This window comes from Eretmochelys imbricata, chromosome 2 (assembly GCF_965152235.1).
Source record: "Eretmochelys imbricata isolate rEreImb1 chromosome 2, rEreImb1.hap1, whole genome shotgun sequence".
Classification (NCBI taxonomy): Eukaryota; Metazoa; Chordata; order Testudines; family Cheloniidae; genus Eretmochelys; species Eretmochelys imbricata.
The window spans coordinates 143094558-143120815 of record NC_135573.1 but is presented as its reverse complement, the minus strand read 5'-3'; the positions used below and the strand labels follow the sequence as shown (position 1 = coordinate 143120815).

Genomic DNA, 26258 nt, shown 5'->3' with positions numbered 1-26258 from the left:
CTCTCTCTCTCTCTCTGAAAGTACAATCAGGCCCAACTTCTGGATGAGCTGTATCTTATTACCATTACTCACCCTACCACACGTGTTCAAAGAAAAGAGCAACTATATATACCTGTTTCTCTTTTTCCCCCTTCAGACTGATCTGATTTGGACCCTTAAATTTAATTTTAATTATTGATAAAGACAAGCTGCTGTGAATCAGCTGTAACGGAGAACTGGAAGGATTTCTTTGAGTCCCATCAGAATGACATCATTCACTATCTGCTCCCAAATCACCACAGACTTGGATGTTTCATTCAAGCTGTGCAGACTTATTCAAATTTAATTTGTGGCCCAGAAGGAAACAAATCACTGAGAAAAGATATCAGACATATTAGGACATCAGATTCCTACTTTAGCAGGGCCCACTACCCCCTTTCTTCTGTCAGTTCTTGAAAATCATTTTCAAAAGCAGAAACAATGGGGATGCAACAATGGGGATTGATTTGTAACCAAAATGTCAGTTTCAAGTTCTACTAGTTGTTCCTTATAACCTCATCACTTTCTGCTTTCTGATTTGCTTAGCTGTGTATGCTGGCTCAGTCTTAGATACTAGTACCACTATCATGCTCTTCATATTAATATTACGGAAAACTTGCATTTTCTGCTGATTGTACCAATTTCTACCAAAAATAATTGCAAAATTACTAAGTTAAAAAGGTCCCATTTCTGGAAACCTTATAAAATATTTCACTTTAAAAAAGCCACCATTTCAAAAAAATCCAACCCAAAATTCAGTTTTAAGAACCAACAGTGAAGGGGAAACAACAAACCTGGTCTAATTTTACAGGAATATTTTCTCCTGTTATTACTGTATGGTAATGAAACTATGAATCTGGATTGATTTTTGAAATGCCTATTTAGATTTTGCTTACTTAAATTTAAAACTATAAATAAGCCTGGAACAAGTCTCTACACCCACTGAGGGCAGGTCCTCCATTAGTATAAATTCCCATAGCTCTGTTGACTTCAGTTGAGCCTGACCATTTATACCAGCTGAGGCTCTGCCTCATGGTGTCCAACCATTTCAATTTAAGGGCCAAATCTTATTTCAAGAAGATTAAGGTGCCACAATCAATATTCTGCCCTGTCAGCTATCTTTACACTGCTCATATAGTGCAAAGCGATCGGAAACCAGCACCACCAGAAAACAGGTCCCCTGCTGGGGATTTCCTTGGCCTGGGGGAGTCCTGAGTAGGAGCAGCTCAGAGTGGATGTACAACCTGTGGGGAGGAGAAGTGAATGGGATGCTCCACATTCTGGCTATCCCCACCTAGTGTATGGGTCCCTAGAGAACTGTTGCCAGTTAGCACATAGTAAACATGCCCTAGACTGCTAAAATCTTCACTGGACCTGGTCCACTGAATCTGTCAGCTATAACCATTTGTTGGCTCTCGGCTCTCTTGGGCGTCCCTGTGTAGAGATTCAGATTTGCCCTCTCTCCAATCTCCTTCAGCCCCAATTCTTCCCCCAACTTGAGGCTCGGGGTTGGAGAGCCTGAGAGACTATTTACTGGGTCAACATTATTCACACATGGAATTCCTTTAGGGTTAAAAGGGGAATAATGCCACAGCCATATCAGGTGTGAACGAAGAAGGAAAGCATGCTGAGCAGCCAGCATTCCCCCTCTTCTCTACATATCCTCCTGATGTGGGGCCCCTCTGTTTGAGAAAGAGAAAGAGAAGATCAGGGAACAAATAATCTTGCCAAATACAGAAGATACAATAACGATGCACATCTGTATCCACTGTCTGAAAAAAATATTCATTTAGGTTTTAATATCTTTTTAGTGAACCATAAAATAATTGTCAATGAAAAAGCTGCTTAAGATTCTTCTGACGAACTCTCACTATTTACAGTGAACCTGAGATACCGTCTCTTCCTGTTATCTGTCCAGGACCTCACAAGACTTCCTGGGGCCTTGCATTCAAAATCTGTCACAAATTCACTCAACAGGTTCATAAACCTTACTTTGATAAAACTAAGCTTTGAGTTTGAAAGACAATTCTGAACCAGGCCAGTTTCACATGATTATCCTTTCCTTTCTCATGAACATTTCTCAAAGCAGTAGGGCCAAAGTCTCAGCTAGTGTAAATAAAGTATAGCTACACTATACTGAAATCAATAAAGATACACTGATTTGCACTACCTGAGGATCTGGTCTCTAGTCTATATCCATTATAAATCTAATTGGCTGCTTCGCTAAAGAAATTCTCTCTTTCTGGCAGCAAAACAACTTGGTCTGTTGAAACAGCTCAGAAATCACATTTCCATATGGTACCTTATATATTAAAGCACTCATATCTGACACTGGGGCTGATTGAATGTCGAAGGGTCTTTTTGCAATATAAATTAGTTTTAGTTGCTATGGGCAGTTACCATGAATGCATGTCTTCTGTACCCTTTATATAGCACTGGTTTCAAATCATTGCTGAAATTTACAGAGCAAAAGTTATTTTGTTAAGTTCACTTTGGTTGGGCTAACTGGTTTGCCTGGAAAGGAGCTGAGGAGGAAATGATTTGAACTAGTTTATAATTTTTACTACTGTAAAGTATGGACTTGAAAGTGAACTATATCATTTCCATACGCCTTATTGATATCTCTCGACTCTTACCTGGACAAGGCAAGATGTTGCATTCCTGGTACTCCAGAGATGGGCCCAGACATGGAAGACCCCCGTATTTGGGCTCAGGATTGTTGCAGACACGTTTGCGGTTGCGAATACCTCTGCTGCAGTCTCGACTGCACTGAGACCATGGAGTCCATGGTGACCAGGCTCCATTAATTGTATGAGCGGAGTATCGTCCAGAACGCAAGAAATCCCCTGACAGTCCTAAAGAATTAAGATTGAAAGCAGATCATGGGATTAAAGACTATCACCCTGAAAACAAACATTTTGTCTTTATATTTAATCTTAATCTTTTAATAAACATTTTTGGTACTCGTTTGGCTACACAACCCCATAATTCTATTTCACTACCTTACCTGACAGAAATCCCATAAATCCTCCTATGGTGTCTGCAGCTGCCATTACATCACAGTAGAAATGAACCAATACTGATAACCCTGCTCAAATTTTAGAATCAAATAATAATGTAATGAATTTCCATGAAAAAGTCATTTTGTGAGGAAAAGTATTTTCCCCATTTAAAATTGCACTTTTCAGACTCTTCTTCACTCAGCTGAAGTGCTAAAACACACCTGACTACGGCAAGTGAACCATTCTCATATGCAATGAGAACAGTGTGCTTCTTGGTTCAATCAGCCAGCAGGAAAATGAAAACACGTTTCAAACCTTTTCTAAACTTTTTTCCTTGTCTGTTATCTTTTAAAGTGAATTTAGTGCTGAGAAAAGGTGCCAGATTAAACACTCAAAAGGTACAGTGTAGGCAATGGGTGTGGAAGCTTGCTAACAGCAACATTGCAAAATATGCCTCAATCCCCACCTGGATGAACCACTTCTAAAGGTCATTTCAATCCACTTTAGGGCTTGATCCTGCCTGGGAAGGAACTCCCTCAAAAGTTCTTAGCATAGAACTTAACTTCTGAGCCTATGAGCTGCAGAGAACTGCTCAGTGACTGTGTACATCTGCAATGTATGGCAGTGATATCAGCCTCTGACTGTATTAGGGTAATTCTTCTGAAGTTTCCCAGCATTACTAACATGGTTCACCTCTATTAATATTAGCATCATTGGGAGCCCTACTGTAGATGGATCATTGGCTGCTGCCACCATTTTAAGTACTGGTTTGATTAGAACTACTCTGAGCAGGCTAGATGACACGGTGCTTAAAACAGCTGTAGGAGCTAGGACTTGTCTACACTAGGACTCCCAATACTGCTAACATAAGTGAAGGTGCACCATGTCATCAATACTGGGAAATTTTTGAAAAATGTTCCTAGAGTAGAATGGGCTCTAGACTCACATTCAGGCTGTAAGCTCACTCTCTTTGGGTGAGTTAAATAGTGTTAAAGTAGTAACAAGTACGTTTAATCAACTAATAAAAATATATTATGAGTCACAACTGAGATTGAAGAGATGTTGCCCTCTAGTAATCTTAAACTCAAACCATACTAATACAAGTACCCTAAGCAAATGGACTGTAGCAAGCACTACATTCACTGCGTCCAGCGGGCTTCACTCCAAGCTAGGGCATGAGATCTTTGGCTGCAGTATGAAACCCTGTTCACAATGAACTGTTTGTTAACTGAAACAGTTGTTTTGTACCAATGGAAGCACAAACAGTTCAATACATCCACAGTATCCATGCTGAATTAGGTTAAAGACACTTGCAATTTTGCCTTGTGTCTACACAAATTGCTCTGCTATACCAGTTGTGCTGCAATGAACTCCTGGACATGATTAGCTGAAATAGTATTAAAAATACCTATGTCCCACCTCCACCACAGCTTCAAACATTAGTTGAACACTGTTATACCTGCACTTGTGATGCACCCTACTGAATACAATTACAATATTCCTGGTATAGATGGGGCCTTAGAGATTTTTATTCAGTACACAATAACAGTGGCCAATATTGAAATAAATGATGCATTGACAGACAAATAGGTTTGGTTTTATCTTCATTTTGTGATGAGAAACTGTTCAACTCAGCTGGTTAGAGAGTATTAGTAAATCCCCAAAGCTGTGGATAAAATCCTTCCACTGGGCAATTGCTGAGAACTATTATTTCTTCCCCTGAACCAGCTCCTATTGTGCAAAGATATTATCAACAGATTTTATGAAACCTGATGCAGATTTGAATCCAGAATGGTAGAGAGCATAGGGAAACAGTGTGGAAGTTAAGAATGTTGCTTCAATTCCTTGCTCCATCAGTGACTTTCTTTATGAGGTTGCCCAGCTGAGAAATGCCAGGTTTATACACATGATGAATGGCGCTTAGAAGAGGGTACCACAACTTCCCACCCCCACACACACTTCAACCCCTGAATTTCAAATGGTACCACTTCAACCAAAGGGCTAACAGAGGCATAAATCATGGCAGAGCTATTCTCATTTAGATTACATTGGTCAGCATTTCTCTAGATAAAATGTTGCAGCACTGTATCGTTTTACAATAGCATTAGAACGAACTGGAGATCACTCTGAGGCGGGGGAATTTTCAGTCTTAAGGGAAATGAGTGACCTTATTTCACATTTTTGCATTAACACGTCAGATTTCTTGGAGTAATGCCAGAAAAATTCTTTAAGTGAATCCTCAGAGGGACCTTAGTGCCCAAACATAATAATGTACAAAACAACTGTTTTAGTGGGAAGTTCTAGCAACAGCTAACATTGCCATGTGTCTCATTCTTTTCAGGGTGTTAAAAGAATATGTTACAGTTAGCACTCTGTCTACAGCTTTACAACAACTTATATGGGGGTGGGATTCACAAAGGTATTTAGGTGCCCAACTCATTGATTCCAATAGGAGTCGGGTGCCTAAATTCCTTTGTGAAGCCCATCCATTCACAGTCTTGTTGAGCTTTCCCTTTAGACAAAGGCTACAAATTACAACGACTGACCATGTTAATTTGAATTCCAGACATACAGTATAATACAGAAATATAAGAAAATGAAATTAACTAGAGTGCAACTATTGGCCACTGCTGTATATTTTAATTCAGTTTCCTGCAAACAGTAGGCATTATCTGTCTCCTTGTAAATGTGAAGATACTATTTCACAATGACATTATTAAGGGAGTGACATTTTCCCACAATTCCAGCATATTCCTACTTTTTACACTGTGCATCTATGCGAGATGCATTACATTCTGGGCACCCCTGGCTCACATTTTTCATAGATTTCAAGGCCAGAAGGGACCATTGTGGTCAGCTAGTCTGACCTCATATATAACACAGACCAAAGAATGTCTCTGAATGCATTTGTATTTGGACTAAAGCATATCTTTTAGAAAAAACATCTCATCTTGATTTTAAAATTTCCAGTAATGGAGAATCCACCACTACACTTGGTAAATTGTTCCAAAGGTTAATGACCCTCACTATTCAAATTTATACCTTATTTCCAGTTTGAATTTGTCTAGATTCAGCTTACAGCCATTGTATCTTGTTATACCTCTGTCCGCTAGCCTGAAGAGTCTGTTATCACGTATTTGTTACCCATGTAGGTAATTATAGACGTCTTAACCTTCCCTTTCTTAAGATAAATAAATTGAGTTCCTTACTAAAAGGGATGTTTTCTAGTCCTTTAATCATGCTCATGGCTCTTTTCTGAACCTTCTCCAGTTTATCAACACCCTTCCTGAATTATGGACATCAGAACCGGACACAGCATTCCAGCAGCAGTTGCACAACTGCCAAATACAGAGGTAACATAACCTCTCTACTCGTACCCAAGACTCCCCTTTTTATGCATCCAAGAATCACATGATCCCTTTAGACCACATAATTGCACGGGGAACTCATGATCAATTGATTATCCATCACAATCCCCAAATCTTTTTCAGAGTCACTGCTCTCCAGGATAGATTCCTTGATGTACACATTTACATTTAGCCATATAAAAATGTATATCATTTGCTTGTGCCCAGTTTACCAAATGATCCAGATTGCTCTGAACCAGGGACCTGTCCTCTGAATTATTTACCACTTCCCCAGTCCTTGTGCCATCTACAAACTTTATTAGTGATGATGTTATGCTCTCTTCCACATCATTAATAAAAATGTTAAAATAGCAGAGGGCCAAGAACTGATTCCTGCAGGACTAACTAGAAACACACCCGCTCAATGATCCCTCTCCATTGACAATTACATTTTTAGACCTATCAGTTAGCTTGTTTTTAATCCATTTAAATGTGTGCCATGTTAATTTTATATCATTTGTTAATTTTATATCATTCTAGTTTTTAAATAAAAATGTCATGTAGTACCAAGACAAATGCATTACAGAAGTCTAAGTCTATGGCATCAGCACTATTACCTTTATTAATAAAACTTTTAATCTCATAAAAAAAGATATCAAGTTAGTTTGACAGGATCTATTTTCCAAAAGCCATGCTGATTGGCTTTAATTATATTACCCTCCTTTAATTTTTTATCAATGGCATCTGTATCAGCTATTCCATTATCTTGCCCAGGATCTATGTCAGGTTGAGAGGCCTATAATTACCCAGGTCATCCCACTGACCCTTTTAAAAAGTGGCACAACATTAACTTTCTTCCAGTCTTCTGGAACTTCCCTAGTATTCCAAGATTTATTGAAAATAAACATTAATGGTTTAGCCAGCTCTTTTAAAACTCCTGGATGCAAGTTATCTGGACCTGCTGATTAAAAATGTCTAACTGTAGCTACTGTTCAACATCATCATGAGTAACTATGGGAACGGAAAGAGTGTCTCATCATAATATGATATGACTACATCATGTTTTTTCCCCAAACATAGCCAGAAATATTTATTAAACATTTCTGCCTTTTCTGCATTATTACTGATAATTCTACCATTTCCATCTAGTAATGGATGAATACTGTTGTTAGGATTCTTTTTGTTCTTAACATACTTTAAAAAACTTCTTATTGTCCTTAACTCTGCTGACTGTAAATTTCTTCTTGTGTCCCTACACTTCTCTTATCAATTTTCTACAATTCCTAAGATATTACAGGGGCAGTGGCAGAGCTGGGAATAGAAGGGTTCCAGTCCTACTGCATAGGTTACTTTAAAGACCTTTCCTGGTATATGAAATACTTGCTAACTTCCTCATGATGAAGAATGGACAAGTGGGCAACCAGCCATCGCAGGAGGGAAGAGTGAGCCAGCTGACAAACTCCTGAAGATGGAACAGGATAGGATGGTGACCATAGCTCCTCTGAAAAGACAACTCTATGTAAAAAGGGACATGGGCATTTTGAGATGGTGGTGGTGCTATTCACTTTGGGGAACTATTACCCTTCAATGCATTCTTTGAAATTATACAAGAAATGTAAATCACTACCTTCTGAACATTACAAGAAATGTGATCTACAGAAAATGTTTGGGTGAGAAATATAACTCCTAGCAGAAGCTCAAAAATAATAATAGGTTTCAGAGTAACAGCTGTGTTAGTCTGTATTCGCAAAAAGAAAAGGAGTACTTGTGGCACCTTAGAGACTAACCAATTTATTTGAGCATAAGCTTTCGTGAGCTACAGCTCACTTCATCGGATGCATACTGTGGAAACTGCAGAAGACATTATATACACAGAGACCATGAAACAATACCTCCTCCCACCCCACTCTCCTGCTGGTAATAGCTTATCTAAAGTGATCACTCTCCTTACAATGTGTATGATAATCAAGTTGGGCCATTTCCAGCACAAATCCAGGTTTTCTCACCCTCCGCTCCCCCCCACACAAACTCACTCTCCTGCTGGTAATAGCCCATCCAAAGTGACCACTCTCTTTACAATGTGTATGATAATCAAGGTGGGCCATTTCCAGCACAAATCCAGGTTTTCTCACCCCCCCCCCATTTTTTCCAAAAACCACACACACAAACTAATTTTCACTTGTACAGAACCTTCCATTTAAGGATCTGCTTGTGCATTACAAACATTAATTTAGCCTTACAACACCTCTGTGAAATAGGCAAGTATTATCTCCATTTCACTGTCAGAAAAACTGAGGCACAGAGAGGTTGTGTGACTCACCTAGGTCACCCAAGATGTTTACAACAAAATCAGCAACAGAATCCAGGACCCCTGTCTCCCTATCCTGTACCTTTCAAGACCTTCCTTCTTCCTATATGTATTGGTTACTGTCTCCATGACAAAACTATGAGAATACATAAGAACAAACCCAATAACATAGATCAATGCACAATTCTTAGCAGTATAAAGTTACAGTAGTTATAAAAGTACAGTCCCAGCCCGCCCACCCCAGTATTGGGAATTGAAACTGTTATTTCTTTGATCTTTTTTGTCCCTGGAAGGGAATGATTTGATGATGATGAAAGGAGGATACTAGTTCTTCTGGTAGGAGATATGACAGAAGTAAGTGCTTCTACTTATACTTTAAAAGTTTTTATGTTTTTGGATAAACAAACTTGAAAAGTCTTTTCAAATGAATGTAATGAGAAACCACTGCAAATGGGTGCAATAAATTCATTGAATCAAACAACTTTTATTCATTGCAATGAGAAACGATGAGCTGGAGCTGAAACTCCAGTATTCTGCACCATTTCTAAATTACAGTAATGCAATGATTTTAAACCACAGTAGGAAACAATAACAAAAAAGGCAAAACCTATGTTTCAGTTCTACCATTCTCTGCAGATATCTCCAAAGTGTTTTTGATGAAGATACTGTTGAAGCATAAAAATGAAGAAATGAAGAAATGAAGAAAGACTGAAAATAAACATACTTTATTCTCCACACAGTCATTATTTTCTAACCTACTGTCAAGAAAATCCTTCAAAGTGCAACAGTGTATGTCTTTTTTCTGTGGTTAATTTCTGCTTGGATGTAAGTAAATAAAATTCATTAAGAACATCATCAAACTCACCCTTTTCCACCTATAGTCACCTGAGCAAGTTGAACATGCTACTCCCCAGGAACATGTTAATCAGTTAGGTGTGAACTTCACAGCCTAAGTAGGCTAATTTAAACAATAATATGCAAGGCAAATATTAAAGCAATTTTAAGATTACATATGTAATGACAAATCAGGTAATGTGCAATGAGAAAAAGTTAACATTGTTATGAAAACCTTGTTTTTTTAATTTCTCTGTCTTTTTTCTGTTTTTAAAAAAATAACCATAAAGTTCCACTAATATTTTGGGCAGGGGGTATTTATTATATTAAAGTCAAACATTCACAGCTTTAAAAAGTAATTTTCTTCTTATCATGATGCAACGTAGCTTAGCTTTGATAAGACAGCCAAAGATATAACATTTCATCTTTTATTCCTCCTGGAGGTAGGACATTCTCACATTCAGACTTTAGTTAAAAATAAAAAAGGTGTTGATATCCTCTGGCACTCTTCCATGGCTAATACTATTATTTAATCAGTCTCTCCTCATGAGAGACAAGTCTAAATTAGTATTAAGGCTAAATTACATCTTTCCTTTAGAAATAATTATTTTTTTGAGGTTACGGTTAAAGCAAGCAGTAGCAGGCTTCCCGGGATGTTTGTTCCTGTAACTTTAGAAATATTAACAGATTTGGGGGATATACAGAAATTAAATGTTTCCCAGAGACTCTCTTACTGAAATGACTGACGTGTTTGTTTCCGATAATTTTCGCCCTAATTTTATGCAATGATTAAAAGTAGTGAGCAAGCTTCCACATAACAGGTGGTGCTAAGAAGCATTATATAATCACAAGAGAGCAATATCAACAATTCTCCCTTCATTAGTACACACAAATTAAAGGAAGAGACAAAGGTGACGTAATTTCCAGGCACTGACACAGTGATTGACTGTACTGCCAGAAGTTGCATGAAATAACTGTACATCTATCTACAGATCTCTCTTTATCTCTCTTCCTTATAGTGCATAGCTCTGTGGTAAATTAAAGAGCCCAAGGTGGGGAATAAAAAGGTGTTTTTCTCTTAGACCCATCAATACAGAAAAGCTTGTAGGATGTGAGTGGGATTTTTGTTTGGGTGGTTAACAACATTGCTACTGGGGGAAGGTTTTATGGAAAAGGTGTGTTTTACCCTGGTTGCTTAATATTAAGATTGGGTTTAGTCTGGTCTCTTCTGGCAAAATGTTCCATAGCTGGGGTCATGGTCATGGTGATTACAGGTGGTGGTAAGAGAGTCTCTGATGTAACTCTATCTTGATCCATTAGGTACCTTTTGAGTTATGGCCAGGACTTTGAACTCTCCTCTGAAGTGAATGGAAAACTAGACAAGCTAATAAAAGCAGGTGAAATGTGTTTGTAGCAGCCATTGTTGCTTACGAGGCATGCCAAGCATGCTGTACCAGCATCTATCCTTTTGTAGTGCTTATGTCCAAAGCAGGTAGATTTCAGTCGGGAGGTGATCAAAAGCATGGATCACAGTAGCTAAGTTCCCATCAACATCTCCTGGTCAGGTGAAGGTGAAATATGTGTTTTTTGCCATTAGTCCAGATGCTGTGAGGGGACTAGCGGAAACCTCAAGGTTCCTCACCACCCTGACAGTGGTTTGATGCTCTTCATAGGTCCAAATACACTGGTAAATTCTTCAAAGTGCTCCTCCGCATCTTAACTAACACTTCCATCTTCCCTGGACTGTGCTCGAAACATATGCTTTTCATTCACCTGATGATTTCTTCCAATTGTTGGGAAATACTGGGAATCGCTTTATAAGGAGATGTACAGCTAAGTGCCCTCCTCATACCAGTCCCCTTAGTCAGTGGTGTATCACAGTCTGTCAAGATGATCTCATGCAGACAATGAAGAAGAACAGAGAGTATTGGGCGTGGAGGACAATGCAGCATAGGACTTGGATGACAAGGACCAAGTTATGCTCTCTGTGTTATGTCTAGTATGAATAAGCAGATCCAACATAGTACTATTTGATTTAACCTCGTGAGATTTCACATGTGGCATCAACAGTGGATGATCAACAGTGTTGAAGGCTGCAGAGTTATCTAGCAGTTTCAGCACAAAGACATGTATATTTGTCTAGGGCCTGGAAAAGGTGATGGCTGCATAAGCACCAGCAGAGCCATTTCTCTGCTGTATGCTGGTCTGAAACCTGTGATGAAAACTGCATGATGGCAGAGGACAGATGCTGAGAGAGCTTGGATGCAAGAGAGAGCTGGAGACCAGATGATAACTGATGGTGGCATTAAGGACATTATTCAACTGGACTTCTATAGTCTATAGGGGGTTTTTTTAGGTAATCTGACATCTTGCCTTCTTTCAAGGAGGCAAAGATGATCTGAGTTATCAAGGAAGCCACGTGTTCTTAGTTAGGCTTCACCAGAGGTTTCAAAGATCTACCATTGGTTTAGCTGTCTGAGCAAAGGATTGGGAACCAGGAACTCCAGACCCAAGTACTCATCTCAGCACAGACCCTTACTCTTTTGTGACATTGCATGAGTCATCAAACTTCACGATGCCTAAACTGTTCAAAAGAGACAAGGTGGGTGAGGTAATATCTTTTATTGGACCATCTTCTGCTGGTGGAACGGACAAGCTTTTGAGCTTCAGAGAGCTCTTCCTCGGGCCTGGAGAAGGTACACAGAGTGTCCAAGCTAAATAAAAGGTGAGGCAAATTGTTAAGCATAAGGGGTTTATGCATGCTGTAGAGGATCATTTAAAATGAAGTAGACAATAAGGGGTTAGAAGACAGCAGGGTGTGTCACAAATTGTTGTAATGAGCTCCTAGAACCTCGAACCTTCTACCAACAGAAGTTGATTCAAAAAAAGATATTACCTCACCTGCATTGTCTGTCTCATATCCTGGGACCAACGGTTATAACAATACTGCAATCAACTATTCAATGCAGATAATACTTTTTTACTCACTGTAGTTATTAATGCTTATTTATCTTACAAGGGTGTTGTAGTAATCAAATCATTAAAAGATTTTAAAGATGTAAAAGGCTATGTAAGTGGAAAGTATTCTTATAAGTACTAATAAATAATAATGAAATTAAGAATCTCATAACTAATCATTTAAAATTAGGGTTCACTGAATACCAGTGAACAATAAATATATTTTGGTACATTGTTTATTCATAACTAAGTGCTACTGGTAAGCAAAAAAATAATTTAGTATGAATTAATTCTGTATGTAAAATGCATCTATAGCTAAAATAGCATTGGAGGAGGTCATTTTTCCTTTGTAGTAGGAAACAGAACTTTAGATACTGGTGATAGCTCAATGCTATAAAACATTAATAACAGAAGTTATCCACTTCATAAATTATCTATTTAGTTAATTGTCATAATCATGCAGACAACTATTGCTCTTTAATTATTCAGTAAAAAGCTCCATTCATCATCAGTGTTATAGTCTAGCCAAATATTTATAAAATAAAAGCAGAATTTGTCAGAATCTCTCCCAAAAAAAGATAGCAGAAGGAAAGAGATGACAGAGCAATCTCAAAAATTATTCTACAGTTTCATGGCTATCACTGTGATGGGTTAATTATTAGAAAGAACATCCGACAAACACCAACAAGTCCTACAGCCAGCCAGAGGGGAAAAATACTGGGTTACCCTAAGAGATTAAGTCCAGTCCTGAAAAAACAGAAACTAATTTACCTGTTGTGATCAATTACCTTCTTTTCGTTAACATTTCTGAAATGAGCTGGACAAATTTATGAGTGAGACTGTATGATGGTGTTGTTTGTGAGGCTAAATGAAGGGCTCAACCGCCATGGGGCCCTCTTCTGGTTTATGTCCTATGTTCCTAAAACCTCATGCTTCAGGGCTTTGGACAACTACCTACAGGTGTCAGGAAGGGATCACCCGCAAAATGTATTCTGGGCTTTTTTTTTTTAATCTCCTTCCTCTGAAGCATCAGTATGGTCACAGCTGGAGATGGGACATTGGGTGGGGTGGGCTGGAACTCTGAGGTGACACTGAGCATTCTCTCTCACAAGTGTTTGGCTGTCTGGTTTTTGCCCAGGTGATCAGGGTCTATCTTACTGTCCTATGTGGGGTTAGCAAGGAATTTCCCCCCAGGTAAGATTCACAGTGACCGGGGGAGAGGTGGAGGGGAAAGGGGGCATTGAACTTCTTCAGCAGCATATGGGTGTGGGTCACTTGCCATGAATATCTGGGTATATCTCACTTAAACATATTCCTGCCTTTGTGGGGGTTCCAGGGACGGGGCGGGGACATCTTGGTCCTACTATTCTCTGCCTGTGGCACATAATAGTCTAGCCTCCAGTGGGCTGTAATACTTTGGTCTAATTTCAGTTGTTGGGTTTAGTGTGTAGATACTGGGTAGTGCTGGTGACCTCTGATATACAGGAGGTCAGATTAGATGATCCAGTGGTCCCTTCTGGCCTTAAACTCTGTAACATTATGAAAAACACCAGCAAGATAAAAAGCTTCACTCTGTCATGAAAATGGAACTACAGCCGTCTCTCTAGCAGGTTCATAGATTCCAAGACCAGAAATGACCAGTGTGATCATCTTGTCTGACCTCCTATAAAACACAACCCATAGGATTACTCTGAATTAATTCCTGTTGAACTAAAGCATATCTATAAACAATCCTGTGTAATCTTGATTGAAAAATTAACAATGATGGAAAATTCACCACAACACTTGGTAAATTGTTCCAATTCCTGATTAATCTCACTGTTAAAAACATACACCTTAATTCCAGCCTGAATTCAACTTCCAGCCACTTGATTGTGTTATACCATTGTCTGCTAGGTGCTATTATTCACTTGTACTGTCTCTGCTTACCATCTGTTGAGCAACCGCTGGTACCATCACTGGAACAGTAACGCATTTCAATCCTTTGTCTTCCCACCTCTAGCAAATTTGGATCAGGCAAGCGTGCCTTGCAAGTGTATCGGAATCGTTGTTCATAGTGGCCACCGTTGTCTGAGATATTGACCGGAGTCCAAGGAGTCCAGGGGGTGGTCTTTTTCAGCTCTGGACAGGGATTGGTGTTACAAGGTTGATACTCCTGGAAGTAAATGATCAATTGTTTATATTTACAGTATGGTACAGAATAAACAACCTGACAAGAATTTTGATCCCATCTCCTTCTCCTCCAATCTTTATCCCCACCAGTGGATTTTGAATTCTAATAACCCAAAGGTTTTTTCTACTTGGAGGAATATATATAGAATGGGCTAGAATCACAAAGGAATTTAGGAGTGGTGACCTGAGTGTTGCCATGCCTAACTTGTGTTACCTAGAAAAATTACCGGGATTCACAAAGCTTGAGTTCAGCACCTTGACTCTGTATACAACGAATAGGGAAAGACAGGCACCTTTCAATGGGGTTTACAAAAGCCAGCACATTAGGCAAGTCCTCACCTAAGCTAGCCAATAGGAGGTGCCAAGCCAAGGAGTGTATCCAAAGACCCATCCCTCTCTTGGAGGTAATTGTGGGCTTCAGGAAGAAATCACCCTCTGCTTGGAAATTTCTCTCTTTGTGGGGGGAGGGTGGATAGGGAGAGGAGGAGCTCCAGATAACTTTCAGTCCAGTGGTTAGGGCACTCACCTGGGATGTAAAAGATGCCCACAGTTCAAGTCCCTTCTCCACATGATGGGGAAAAGGGATTGGAGCTGGGATCTACCACCTTTCAGGTGAGTCCCCTACCACTTGGTTATGGGATATTTTAACATGGGGCTCCATCAGGCCTGTCCTACACCTAAAAGTTAGGTCAACTTAGCTATTTCACCATAGGCGCTGACTCCGTGGGTGCTCCGGAGCTGGAGAACCCATGAGAAAAAATTATGGGTGTAGTGGCCTCACCAATCAGCTCCTCCCCCTCCCTCCCAGTGCCACCCGCCCACCACAGATCAGCTGTTCAGTAGCCTGCAGGAGGCCCTGGGGGAGGGGGATGGAGCAAAGGTGGGATGAGCTTGGGGAAGGGGGCAGAATGGGGTGGGAAGAACAGGGGCAGGGATGGAGAAGGGGCAGGAAGAGGCAGGGTGGGGTGAGGCCTTGGGGGAAGGAGTGGAGTGGGGGCAGGGCCTGGAGCGGAGTGTGGGTCCAGCACCCCAAGAGAAATTAGAAAGATGTGGTGTTTTCACACCCCTGAGTGTAGTTAAGCTGACTTAAGCCTCAGTGTAGACACCCCTTGGTCGATGGAAGAATTCTTCCCTCAACATAACTATCACCTCTAGTGGGGATGCATTTACTACAGTGACAGAAAAACCTCTTCTGCTGCTGTAGCAAGTGTCTAAACTACAGTGGCATAGCTGCAGCATTGCAACTGTGCTGCTATAGCACCTGTAATATAGACATACCCTTGGTCTCTCCTGTTAAAGCTGTTCCACTGTGGATAATGCATAAAATAAATGGAGCAGGAGAACTGGATCTTGGGTCTCCCAGCTGAGTGCTCTAACCATCAGGCGACATAGTCATTCTCTCTCTCAATAATTCTTGCATTATTTAGTCACAGTGGAACAACTTTAACAGTAGATAGACTGAAGCAGCCCAACACCAGAATATCTCATAGCCCAAGTGGTTAGGGCACTCACCTTAGGGGCAGCAGACACAGTTCAGATCCTTTCTCCCCCTCAGGTGGAGGGGAGACTTGAACTGGGGGTTTCTAACTTCCCAGGTGGGTACCCTAACCACTGGGCTAAAGTTTATGAGGGAGGTCCTCTTCCTGTGCCCCTGATGTTTTGTGTAAGCTCACCTATATGGGGCCAGTCAGGTAGGTGACACTTCAGGCTAGATAGGCAGAAGAAAATCTTTCTTGCCCCAGATTGTACACTGCTCTGGAGCTTAGGTAATAAAGCTCAACTTTAAGGGTATTAGCTAGGTCTATAATTAAACAGTAGTTAAGACATTTATACATTTTCAGATTATAAAGCATTTGAATAAACTGCAAATAAAACATACAAACAAACTATTAATTCCCTTAATCACATTTGCCAGTATGCAGAAAAACAACTTATTACTCCATATGGATTTATCTATGTATATGGGACAAGGGACTCACACATACAACCCTAAAGACTTCAGTAGTGTTACATGAGCGTAACGGAGAGCAGACTTTATCTCAGAGAGTCATATCCATAACTGGCTGTTTCAAAAATGATAATTTGATGACTTTCTCTCAGCTCTGAGATACAGTATTTAATTTGCTTATTTATGTTGAGTGTAAATATCATTTATCAAAATGTCAGAGGAGGAAGTACAATAAATTTAGATGTCCACTGCTGCATAATTGGCCTATGTCTTTTCAGTCATCATTTTCAGTTCTCTTTCCTTCAAAAATATATTGTAGTTCATGTTTAGTATCCAGGTCCTATGGTGCTGTACTAGAGTGAGTCTATCTCCCAGTTTGAGCGTCACTGAAATAGAAAGAGACCTTAAATACAATGGGTTGAATTCTACTCTCTGTTTCACATATCCAACCCCACTGAAGTAAAAACCTGGATGGGTTTCCAGAAAGGCTGTATGGACATACAGGATGGGCCTTTTTCTCCACTGTCTTGTACGTGTGTAGTCATTATACCAGTGCTAAATCAGAATAGTAAGTAGAATTTTACACCCACTTTGCATGGCTGTAAATGACTACACATATTACAATGCAGTGGAGAATCAGATCCCACATGCTAGGCCCCAGCGCTCTATGGCAAGGTGGAATTTAATTCTGTGGCAACGTCTCTGGTTTCTGTGGCAGTTTCCTATAAACTAAAAAATATAATTGTTTTGCTGAATTAAATACAAAAATGAATATTACAAGCAGCATAGAGACCTCTTTGTTATTTACTTTGATAACAAAAAGTTTATTTTACACTGTCCTCACTCACACTTTCAGTCTTCAATATACTGCAGATTTTTGTATTGATATTGCCCAACTGCATGACAGAAGATGTCAGGGTGAAATGGCAGGTTTTGGCAGCCAGGTATGGGACAGGTATGAGACAAGGTAACATTGTAAATGTCAACATTATTCACAACCTACTGAGATGAGTGGGGCAATTCACACCTTTTAGAACTATTGTTTCAGGCTGTCTGCATATTCAGAAAAACTCGATTGCAACAGCGTACCCTCAGGTGTGGTCTACACTTAGGGCTTGTCTACACTTGAAACGGTACAGAGACACAGCTGCAGCTGCACAACTATAGTACATCAGTACTGTAGACATTACCTATGTCGACGAGATGCGTTCTCCTCTGTTGGCACAGATAATCAGCCTCCCCAACAGGCAATAGCTAGGTCTTTGGAAGAATTCTTCTGTTGACCTACAGCTGTCTACACCAGGGGTTAGGTCAATGTAACTGCATTGCTCAAGGGTGTGGATTTTTCACACACTGAGTGATGTAGCAGAGTTGACCTAACTTTTTAGTATAGACCAGGCTTTATAAGTTATATCAGCATAGCTACATTGATCAGGCATGTGAACAAAACATAACCCTGACCAACATGGCTACACCGGCAAAAACCCCAGAGTAGACTTAGCTGTGTTGACCCAAGAGTACTTCTACTGATGTAGATAACGTTGTTCAGAAAGGTGGTGTATCTACACCAACACAAAAATGCCTTCTGTTGATAAAGGCTCCGTCTACCTTAGAGGCACTATTAGCACTAGCTATGCCAACATAAGCTATGTAGTGCAGACACATTTTCAAGGCTTTCTTTGCAATCCAGAAGGCTAAAAACATATGTCCTGATTCACCACTGTGTTACCCCAGCTTTACTTCACTGAAATCTGTGGAGTTAAACCAGTGTTAAAACTGAAGTAATGCAGTGGTGCGACAGGACCACCATTTTTTGTTTAAACGAAAGGTTAGGCCTCATCTAGATTTAAAATTTAGTTTGACGTAGGTATCGTGCTCAGGGGTATGAAAAATCTACACCGCTGAGCACTGTAGCTATGCTGGTTTAACCCCTGGTGTAGACACAGCTCCAAAAATCCTTCAATCCACCTAGCTACCATCGCTTGGGTAGGTGGTGTTCCAACAGAAAAATCCCTTCTATTGCTGTAGGCTGCGTCTATGCTATGGGGTTATGCCATCATAGCTACAGCACTGTTGTTATGATGCTATAATCCCTGTAGTATGGACACGGCCATAGATTTTGAAGCGCAGTTTTGCAGCAAATTGCATGGCAAATTCTTGGGTTGCAGAATCACAAGGACCCTGCCCATGTGTCTGCGAAGGAGGCTAAAAATTCATAGAATACAAGTTTTTCACTCTTTACATTGACTGATACCTAAAGTAAAACAATGTGAATTAAAAATAGTGATAGTTGTTGCATCTGTAATAAAATTAAATATTAAATGTGATATTGGCAATATATTTTGGTCCTATCTATACATAAAAACATAATGAAATAATATTATTTAATAGAACAGGATATGCATCTATTATTGTAATGCCAAGATTGCCCACAGTTTTTGCGTTGTGTGATTTCAGTAATATATCAAAGGTAAGCATCCATCAGCAAAAATGGATAGCAACAACATTATGTGCAAAAGATATTCTACTTTAAATTGCAGATGGAATTTGAACTCATGGGGTTTGAACTAAGGGTCTGTTTAATTGCGGTGTAAATGTTTGTATTCGGGCCCCTACAGGACCCGAGAGCCTGGGCTCCAGCCCAAGCATCTACACAGCAATTAAACAGCCCCTTAGCCTGAGCCCTACAAACCAGAGCCAGCTGCCACAGGCAGCTGCCAACATGGAAATAAGTTTGACGGAATATTGCCTCTGAAAGAGACGGTGCACAGAATAAATGATAGAATATATAGCAGACTGAATACATCCCATTATTTTCTGATTCAACTATAGATTCAAGACTAAAGATGATTAAAAGTACACTGTAGCATATTTTAAAAAAACACACAACTCTATTTGTTAACTGCTACAGTTACAAGTAATAGAACCAGTTTTCTATAGAATATTCAGTTTCCTATTTATCTTTTTTCTGTTTTCAATTTCTTTATTGTTTCTTTTATGCATACAGTATCTCCTTGTTGCGTGCACTTCGTTTGTTCTCTTTTCTGTTCTTTTTCTTTGTGATCTACGGAGGTAATCTCTCAACATACACAAGACAGCCAAGTCAGCATTAATAACCCATTAAAATTCACTCATGACACGGATTGTCTTTTAGGATTTACTCTTAATGTACTGCATCGACGGGGAGATTATTAGTAGAATATTCTCTCGGAACTGTAGAATTGTATATCGATTCCAAATACTTCTGTGTTTCAAGTTACTCTTGTTGTTTGTTTCATTGTGCACTAATTATATCATTTTACAAAATTCAATAGCTGTAGTTTTGATGTGGTAGCTGAAACCTTCTCATATAAAGAACCAGAGTCTCATCTGGTATAAACGAGCAAAGTTCCACTGGGTTCTGGCCCAAAATATTTGTTTCATGTTGTCATAAATATAAAGGGAAGGGTAAACACCTTTAAAATCCCTCCTGGCCAGAGGAAAAACCCTTTCACATGTAAAGGGTTAAGAAGCTAGGATAACCTCACTGGCACCTGACCAAAATGACCGATGAGGAGACAAGATACTTTCAAAGCTGGAGGGGGGAGAAACAAAAGTTTTTCTCGTCTGTATGATGCTTTTGCCAGGAACAAAAAAGGAATGGAGTCTTAGAACTTAGTAAGTAATCTAGCTAGAGATGCGTTAGATTCTGATTTCTTTAAATGGCTGAGAAAATAAGCTGTGCTGGATGGAATGTAGATTCCTGTTTTTGTGTCTTTTTGTAACTTAAGGTTTTCTAACTTAAGATTTTGTAACTTAAGGGATTCTCTATGTTTTGAATGTGATTACCCTGTAAGGTATTTACCATCCTGATTTTACAGAGGTGATTCTTTTACTTTTTCTTCTATTAAAATTCTTCTTTTAAGAACCTGATTGCTTTTTCATTGTTCTTAATATCCAAGGGTTTGGGTCTGTGTTCACCTATGCAAATTGGTGAGGATTTTTATCAAGCCTTCCCCAGGGTGTAGGGTTTGGGAGGATTTTGGGGGAAAAGATGTTTCCAAGCGGGCTCTTTCCCTGTTATATATTTGTTAGATGCTCAGTGGTGGCAGCAATATGAGTCCAAGGGCAAAAGGTAAAATAGTTTGTACCTTGGGGAAGTTTTAACCTAAGCTGGTAAAAATAAGCTTAGGGGGGTTTTCATGCAGGTCCCCACATCTGTACCCTAGAGTTCAGACTGGGGAAGGAACTTTGACACACGTGGAAAGAAGTAAAGAATCCAGCAGAAAAAATCATTAAGCAGATGCAAACGGAATGGACCAGTAAGCTGCCTGAGGGTATGTCTACACTACAATTAAAAACCCATGGCTGGCCAGTGCCAGCTGGCTCGAGCTCATGGGTTTTAACTAAGGGGCTGTTTAATTGCGGTGTAAATGTTTGTGTTCGGGCTCCTACAGGGTCCTAGAGCCTGGGCTCCAGCCCAAGCATCTACACAGCAATTAAACAGCCCCTTAGCCTGAGCCCTACAAGCCAGAGCCAGCTGCCACAGGCTGGCCACAGGTTTTTAATTGCAGCATAAACATACCCTGAGAAAAGATAGGGATAGAAAATTCAGCAGCCACAGAGCCTGTCAGACATCTTCTGTGTTTTACCCCAGCATCAGCCTCATATGTTTCCTGCACTTGTCAAGATAAACGCACTATAAATTGAAGCTCTTCTTCTGTTGGGTATTATGATGCCATTATATGCAATTTTTTACCTTTGTTTGTCTGTCAAATCCAAAGTTCTTGAGTAGGCTGAAATAGCCTTTTTCTTCAAGAACCAAAAGTCTTGGATGCATTCAGAAACATGTTCAATTGAACTTAAAATGAATGTGCTTTTTATATTTAAAAAAAAATCTAAATTGCTCTATATGAACACAATTTTAGACAAGCAGAAACTCTTCTCAACTTCTTTTAAAAGAAAAATTGATTACAATACTATATATTCCTACAGCTAAAAACAAATCACAAGTACTGTATACCAGGAAACCAGCAAAATATCATTATATAAAGCTAACTTAGTCTATTGCCATTTTCTTCATATTTTGCACACTATAATACAGCTTCAAAAACTTGATCTGAATGAACACCTGGGACCCACTGTGCACAGACCCTGAAACAAAGAGTCTTTTGCACTGCAAATTTCACAGCTATCCTGTGTTTGTGGTGTGCTTACTGCTTGACTGAAATATACCCTGTGGTCTGTTTGTTTGGGGGATCGTGTGCTGAGCCTAGCAGCCTGCTAGGCAAGGCTGAGAGCTTCTTAAAAAGGCTTTGATCCGTAAGACCTTTAGCACCCATCAACCCTTAACCAGGGGGTGGGGCTACTCAGCAAGACTGTGGTTTTAAAAAGCCTGCTCCTACGTGACCAGAGGAAATAGTGACCAGGAGTAACTAACAGGAGTTCTGCGAGAGAGTTTAGAGGGCGAGTGGGGGGCTAGATACACTTAACATTTTTTTAAATTTAAGACCAAAAACACCTCCTGATAAAAACCAAAACAACAACAACAAAGGAACAAGCTGCAGGAGTAAAAATAGAATGCACGCAGAAGTCCAGCAACAGAGTGGGGGCTACCCAGTTTATTGCGCTCAATGCAGAATGTATGATTATCGGCCCTATGGGCAGGTGGCATATGTGTGCATTCGGTGCAAGGAGCTTCTGGGCCCCAGAGACCGTATACAGGCTTTGGAGACCAGAGTGGCTGAACTGGAGGAGCTAAGGGAGACAGACAGGTACATAGATGAGACTTTCCTGGACCGAGTAGAATGACCCCCACTTCGGTCTGACAGTATATGTGCTGTTGAGGAGGATGAAAGTTTCAGGGAAGGAGAACCTCCAGCTGGAGCTAAGGAAAACGATCCCATAGTTGGGATCCTCCTTTCAGATGATGTTGTGGTATCCTCTTGCACTGCGGATACCTCTCTAAGGGAGGGAACTCCAGTTATTAGGAAGAGACAGGTATTAATAATGGGTGGTTTGATCATTAGAAACAGATAGCTGCATTTTCGATGACCAGGAAAACTGCATGGTGAGTTGCCTGCCTGGTGCGAAGGTTATGGATTTCTCGAGACATCTAGATAGAGTTCTGTGTAGTGCTGGGGAGGAGCCGGTGGTCATGGTATATGTATGTACCAATGACATAGGGAAGGATAGGAGCGAGGTCCTGGAGGCCAAATGTAGGCTTCAAGATATGATATTGAAGTCTAGGACCTTCATGGTAGCTGTGAGGGATTCCCCCAGGGTGCCACCTGGAACTGGGGTACCACTGAGCCTGCCTGACCCACCAGCCTGGGCTTCCTTTACACTGTACTGCTCTGACCAGCCTGCCAAGCCCTCTCCCAGGCTCCGGTCTGCACCTTCACCAGCACACATACAGATAGGGACACACCCAGCTGCAGAAACATACAGATGCTGTGATCAGCTCTGCATGGGAAAGCTTCAGCTGAGGAACTTCCCAGCCACTTAGGCGGAGTGTAAACCCAAAATTATACCTTCTTGCACTGCACAGGGAACTGTACAGTGTAAACGGAAATGCACCCCTCCCTCAATACGGAGAGGAATATACACAGCTTTCTGCCCCAAGTTATACCTCCCTCACACTGGCTTGTGATAAAGCAAAAACAAATGTACTAACTACAAAAGATAGATTTTAAGTGATTATAAGGGATAGCAATCAAAGCAGATTACCTAGCAAATAAACAAAAATGTAATCTAAGCTTAATATACTAAAGAGGTTGGCTATGAGCAGCAACTTCTTACCCTAAATGATTATTTAAGCCAGTTGCAGAGATTCTTAAGGGCCAACTGCCCTTGCTTGCTGTTTAAAAATGCCAGGTATTCCTCTCACAGGCTAGAAATCCCTCTCCTACATGGCTAGCTTCTGGGCGTCCATCTCTTTGTCTTGCAGTTCTAGGGCTCTTTGGTGTGCACCTTCTTGTCTGGCATTTTCTGCTTCCAATTCTTTTATTTGTAATTGTTTTAATTCCACCTGTCTCGTGTTCCTTCTCCCTCTCTTCTGCTTAAAAGCTGCCAAGCTCCAGCTTATTGCTAGTTTCGTTTTCACTCATTTTCCTGCTTTTCTATCCCTACTTCCCTTGCCCGAAACAAGCAAACAGAAAATAACAAACTGGTAACCACTTTGACTGATTTCTAGCAACCACACTTAAAACTCACTTAAAATCACTACCAGTGTCTCAGAGCAACAAACTGTGCATATAATCCTGCCTTCTACGTCACTGTGATGGGTTCACCCTGGGGTGTCACCTGGAACTGGGGTACTACTCAACACTCTGACCCATCAGCCTGGACTCCCTCTCACACTGTACTACTGTGGCAAGCTGCAAAGCCTTCCACCTTGCACTGTCACCAGTATTCATACAGGAAGGGAAACACTCAACTGCAGTTACACGCAGGCTCTCTGACCACCAGCTTCCCAGCCTGGGACCCCAGAGCAGTACCATCCTGCCATGGTCAAATCTGTCCAGTATATGGGTTTAATACCCAGTCCGCCTCCCCTCAACATGAAGAGAACAATGCACATTTGTGGTAACCAAGAAGATATTTTCCCCAAGCACTCCCGTTAAAGCTCACTGGTTTAGATAAAAATATAAAATAAGTTTATTAATTACAAAAGGCTAGATTTTACATGATTATAAGTGATAAACAGATCAAAGCAGATTACCTAGTAAATAAACAAAATCGGAAATGGAGCTTAACACGCTAGATAAGCAGGATATAAATTAAGAAATTCTCACCCTGAGTGATAAACAGGCTGGCAGATTCTTAAAGCACAAGCTGCCTTGGCTCTGCAGCTTGGGTTTTCCAGGTTTTCATACACAGGCTAGAAATCCCTCTAGCCTGGGACCATCACTTCCCACAGTTCAGTCCGTATTCCTCAAGTGTGTTTTTGTAGGGAGAGTGAGGTCTCATCGTAATGACATTATCCCTGTTTTATATTTCTTCCCACTTGCTAGAAAGCTCTTTTGCTGTGACCTGGGTCAAACAGTTCCCATTGTATGGTGCTATCTCTGAGAGGTTTCTGTTGAACACACTTCCTGTGGTAATCCTTGTGCTTGTGTGCATTCCTTCAATAAGCCATTAACATTGTTTGTCCTTTTCACTGTTGTACCTGAAAGGCCGCTTGTTGGTATTTTCAACCTCACAACATCTTTCAGTAACACATACGTAGCCAAACTTCATAACTTCACATACAACAATAGAACATGCAAACTAATGAGATATTAATGTCTAGAAGACCAAGACTTTTAGAATGATACCTCACAAGGTGCACTTTGTACAAAATATATCCTAAGTACATGACAGTGGTGAATACTGGGGTGCCAGGATGTCACTGTAGCATTCTGAGAAATGATTCCAGTTCCACAAGCAGGGCCAGTTAGACAGGCAGAACTGCAGGGTCCCAATGTGTGGATGTGACGATGGTGTAGGGAGGAGGGGTTTAGATTTATAAGGAGCTGGGGAAACTTTTGGGAAAGGGGGAGCCTATACAGAAAGGATGGGCTCCATCTAAATTAAATGGAACCAGATTGCTGGCACTTAAAATTAAAAAGGTCGTAGAGCAGTTTTTAAACTAAGGGCGGGGGAAAACCAGATGTGAAGGAGCAGAGGCAGCCCTTTGGGGAGGATCTATTAATGGATATTCTCTATGTTCAGTAAGGAGGAGAGGATGGAAGATGATAAAATATGGGTAGGATCTAACAAAAAACAGTCAAATGAAAAAAAGAGTACATTCAATTACATAATGAAATGGGAGATAGCTAAAAGGTGACACGTTCTTAAACTGCTTATATACAAATGATAGAAATCTAAATAATAAGACAGTTGAAATAGAGTGTCTCGTATTAAATGAGGATATTGATATAATAGGCATCACAGAAACTTGGTGGAATGAGGATAATCAATGAGACACAGTAATTCCAGGGCATTATATGTGAAAGAAAACAGAATCAAATGAAGTAAAAATCTTAGATGAACCAAACTGTACCATAGAATCTAACTGGATAGTAATTCCATGCTCGAATAATAAGACTATAGTAGCAGGGAAATACTGCCGATCACCTGACCAGGATAAAAAGAAAAGGAGTACTTGTGGCACCTTAGAGACTAACAAATTTATTAGAGCATAAATTGTCGTGAGCTACAGCTCACTTCATCGGATGCATACAGTGGAAAATATAGTGGGGAGATTTTATATACACAGAGAACATGAAACAGTGGGTGTTACCATACAGACTGTAACAAGAGTGATCAGGAAAGGTGAGCTATTACCTGCAGGAGAGTGGGGGGTGGGAACTTTTGCAGTGATAATCAAGGTGGGCCATTCCAGCACTTTACAAGAACAGTAGGAGGGGAAATAAACAAGGGGAAATAGTTTTACTTTGTGTAATGACACATCCACTCCCAGTCTCTATTCAAGCTTAAGTTAATTGTATCCAGTTTGCAAATTAATTCCAATTCAGCAGTCTCTCATTGGAGTGTGTTTCTGAAGTTTTTTTGTTGAAGAATGGCCACTTTTAAGTCTGGTTTCAGAGTAACAGCCGTGTTAGTCTGTATTTGCAAAAAGAAAAGGAGTACTTGTGGCACCTTAGAGACTAACCAATTTATTTGAGCATAAGCTTTTAAGTCTGTAA

The 26258-nt window shown here is 40.2% G+C and overlaps 1 protein-coding gene across 1 annotated transcript in view; it reads right to left on the bottom strand.

Annotated features, from left to right (window-relative positions):
- Positions 1 to 26258, bottom strand: part of SEMA5A (semaphorin 5A) — a 460689-nt gene that overhangs the window by 55132 nt on the left and 379299 nt on the right. The window contains exons 15-16 of the mRNA XM_077809175.1: positions 14397 to 14622; positions 2655 to 2873 (exon numbers count right to left, since the gene is read on the bottom strand). Of these exons, the coding sequence (XP_077665301.1) occupies positions 2655 to 2873; positions 14397 to 14622 (445 nt within the window). The remainder of the gene's footprint in view (positions 1 to 2654; positions 2874 to 14396; positions 14623 to 26258) is intronic.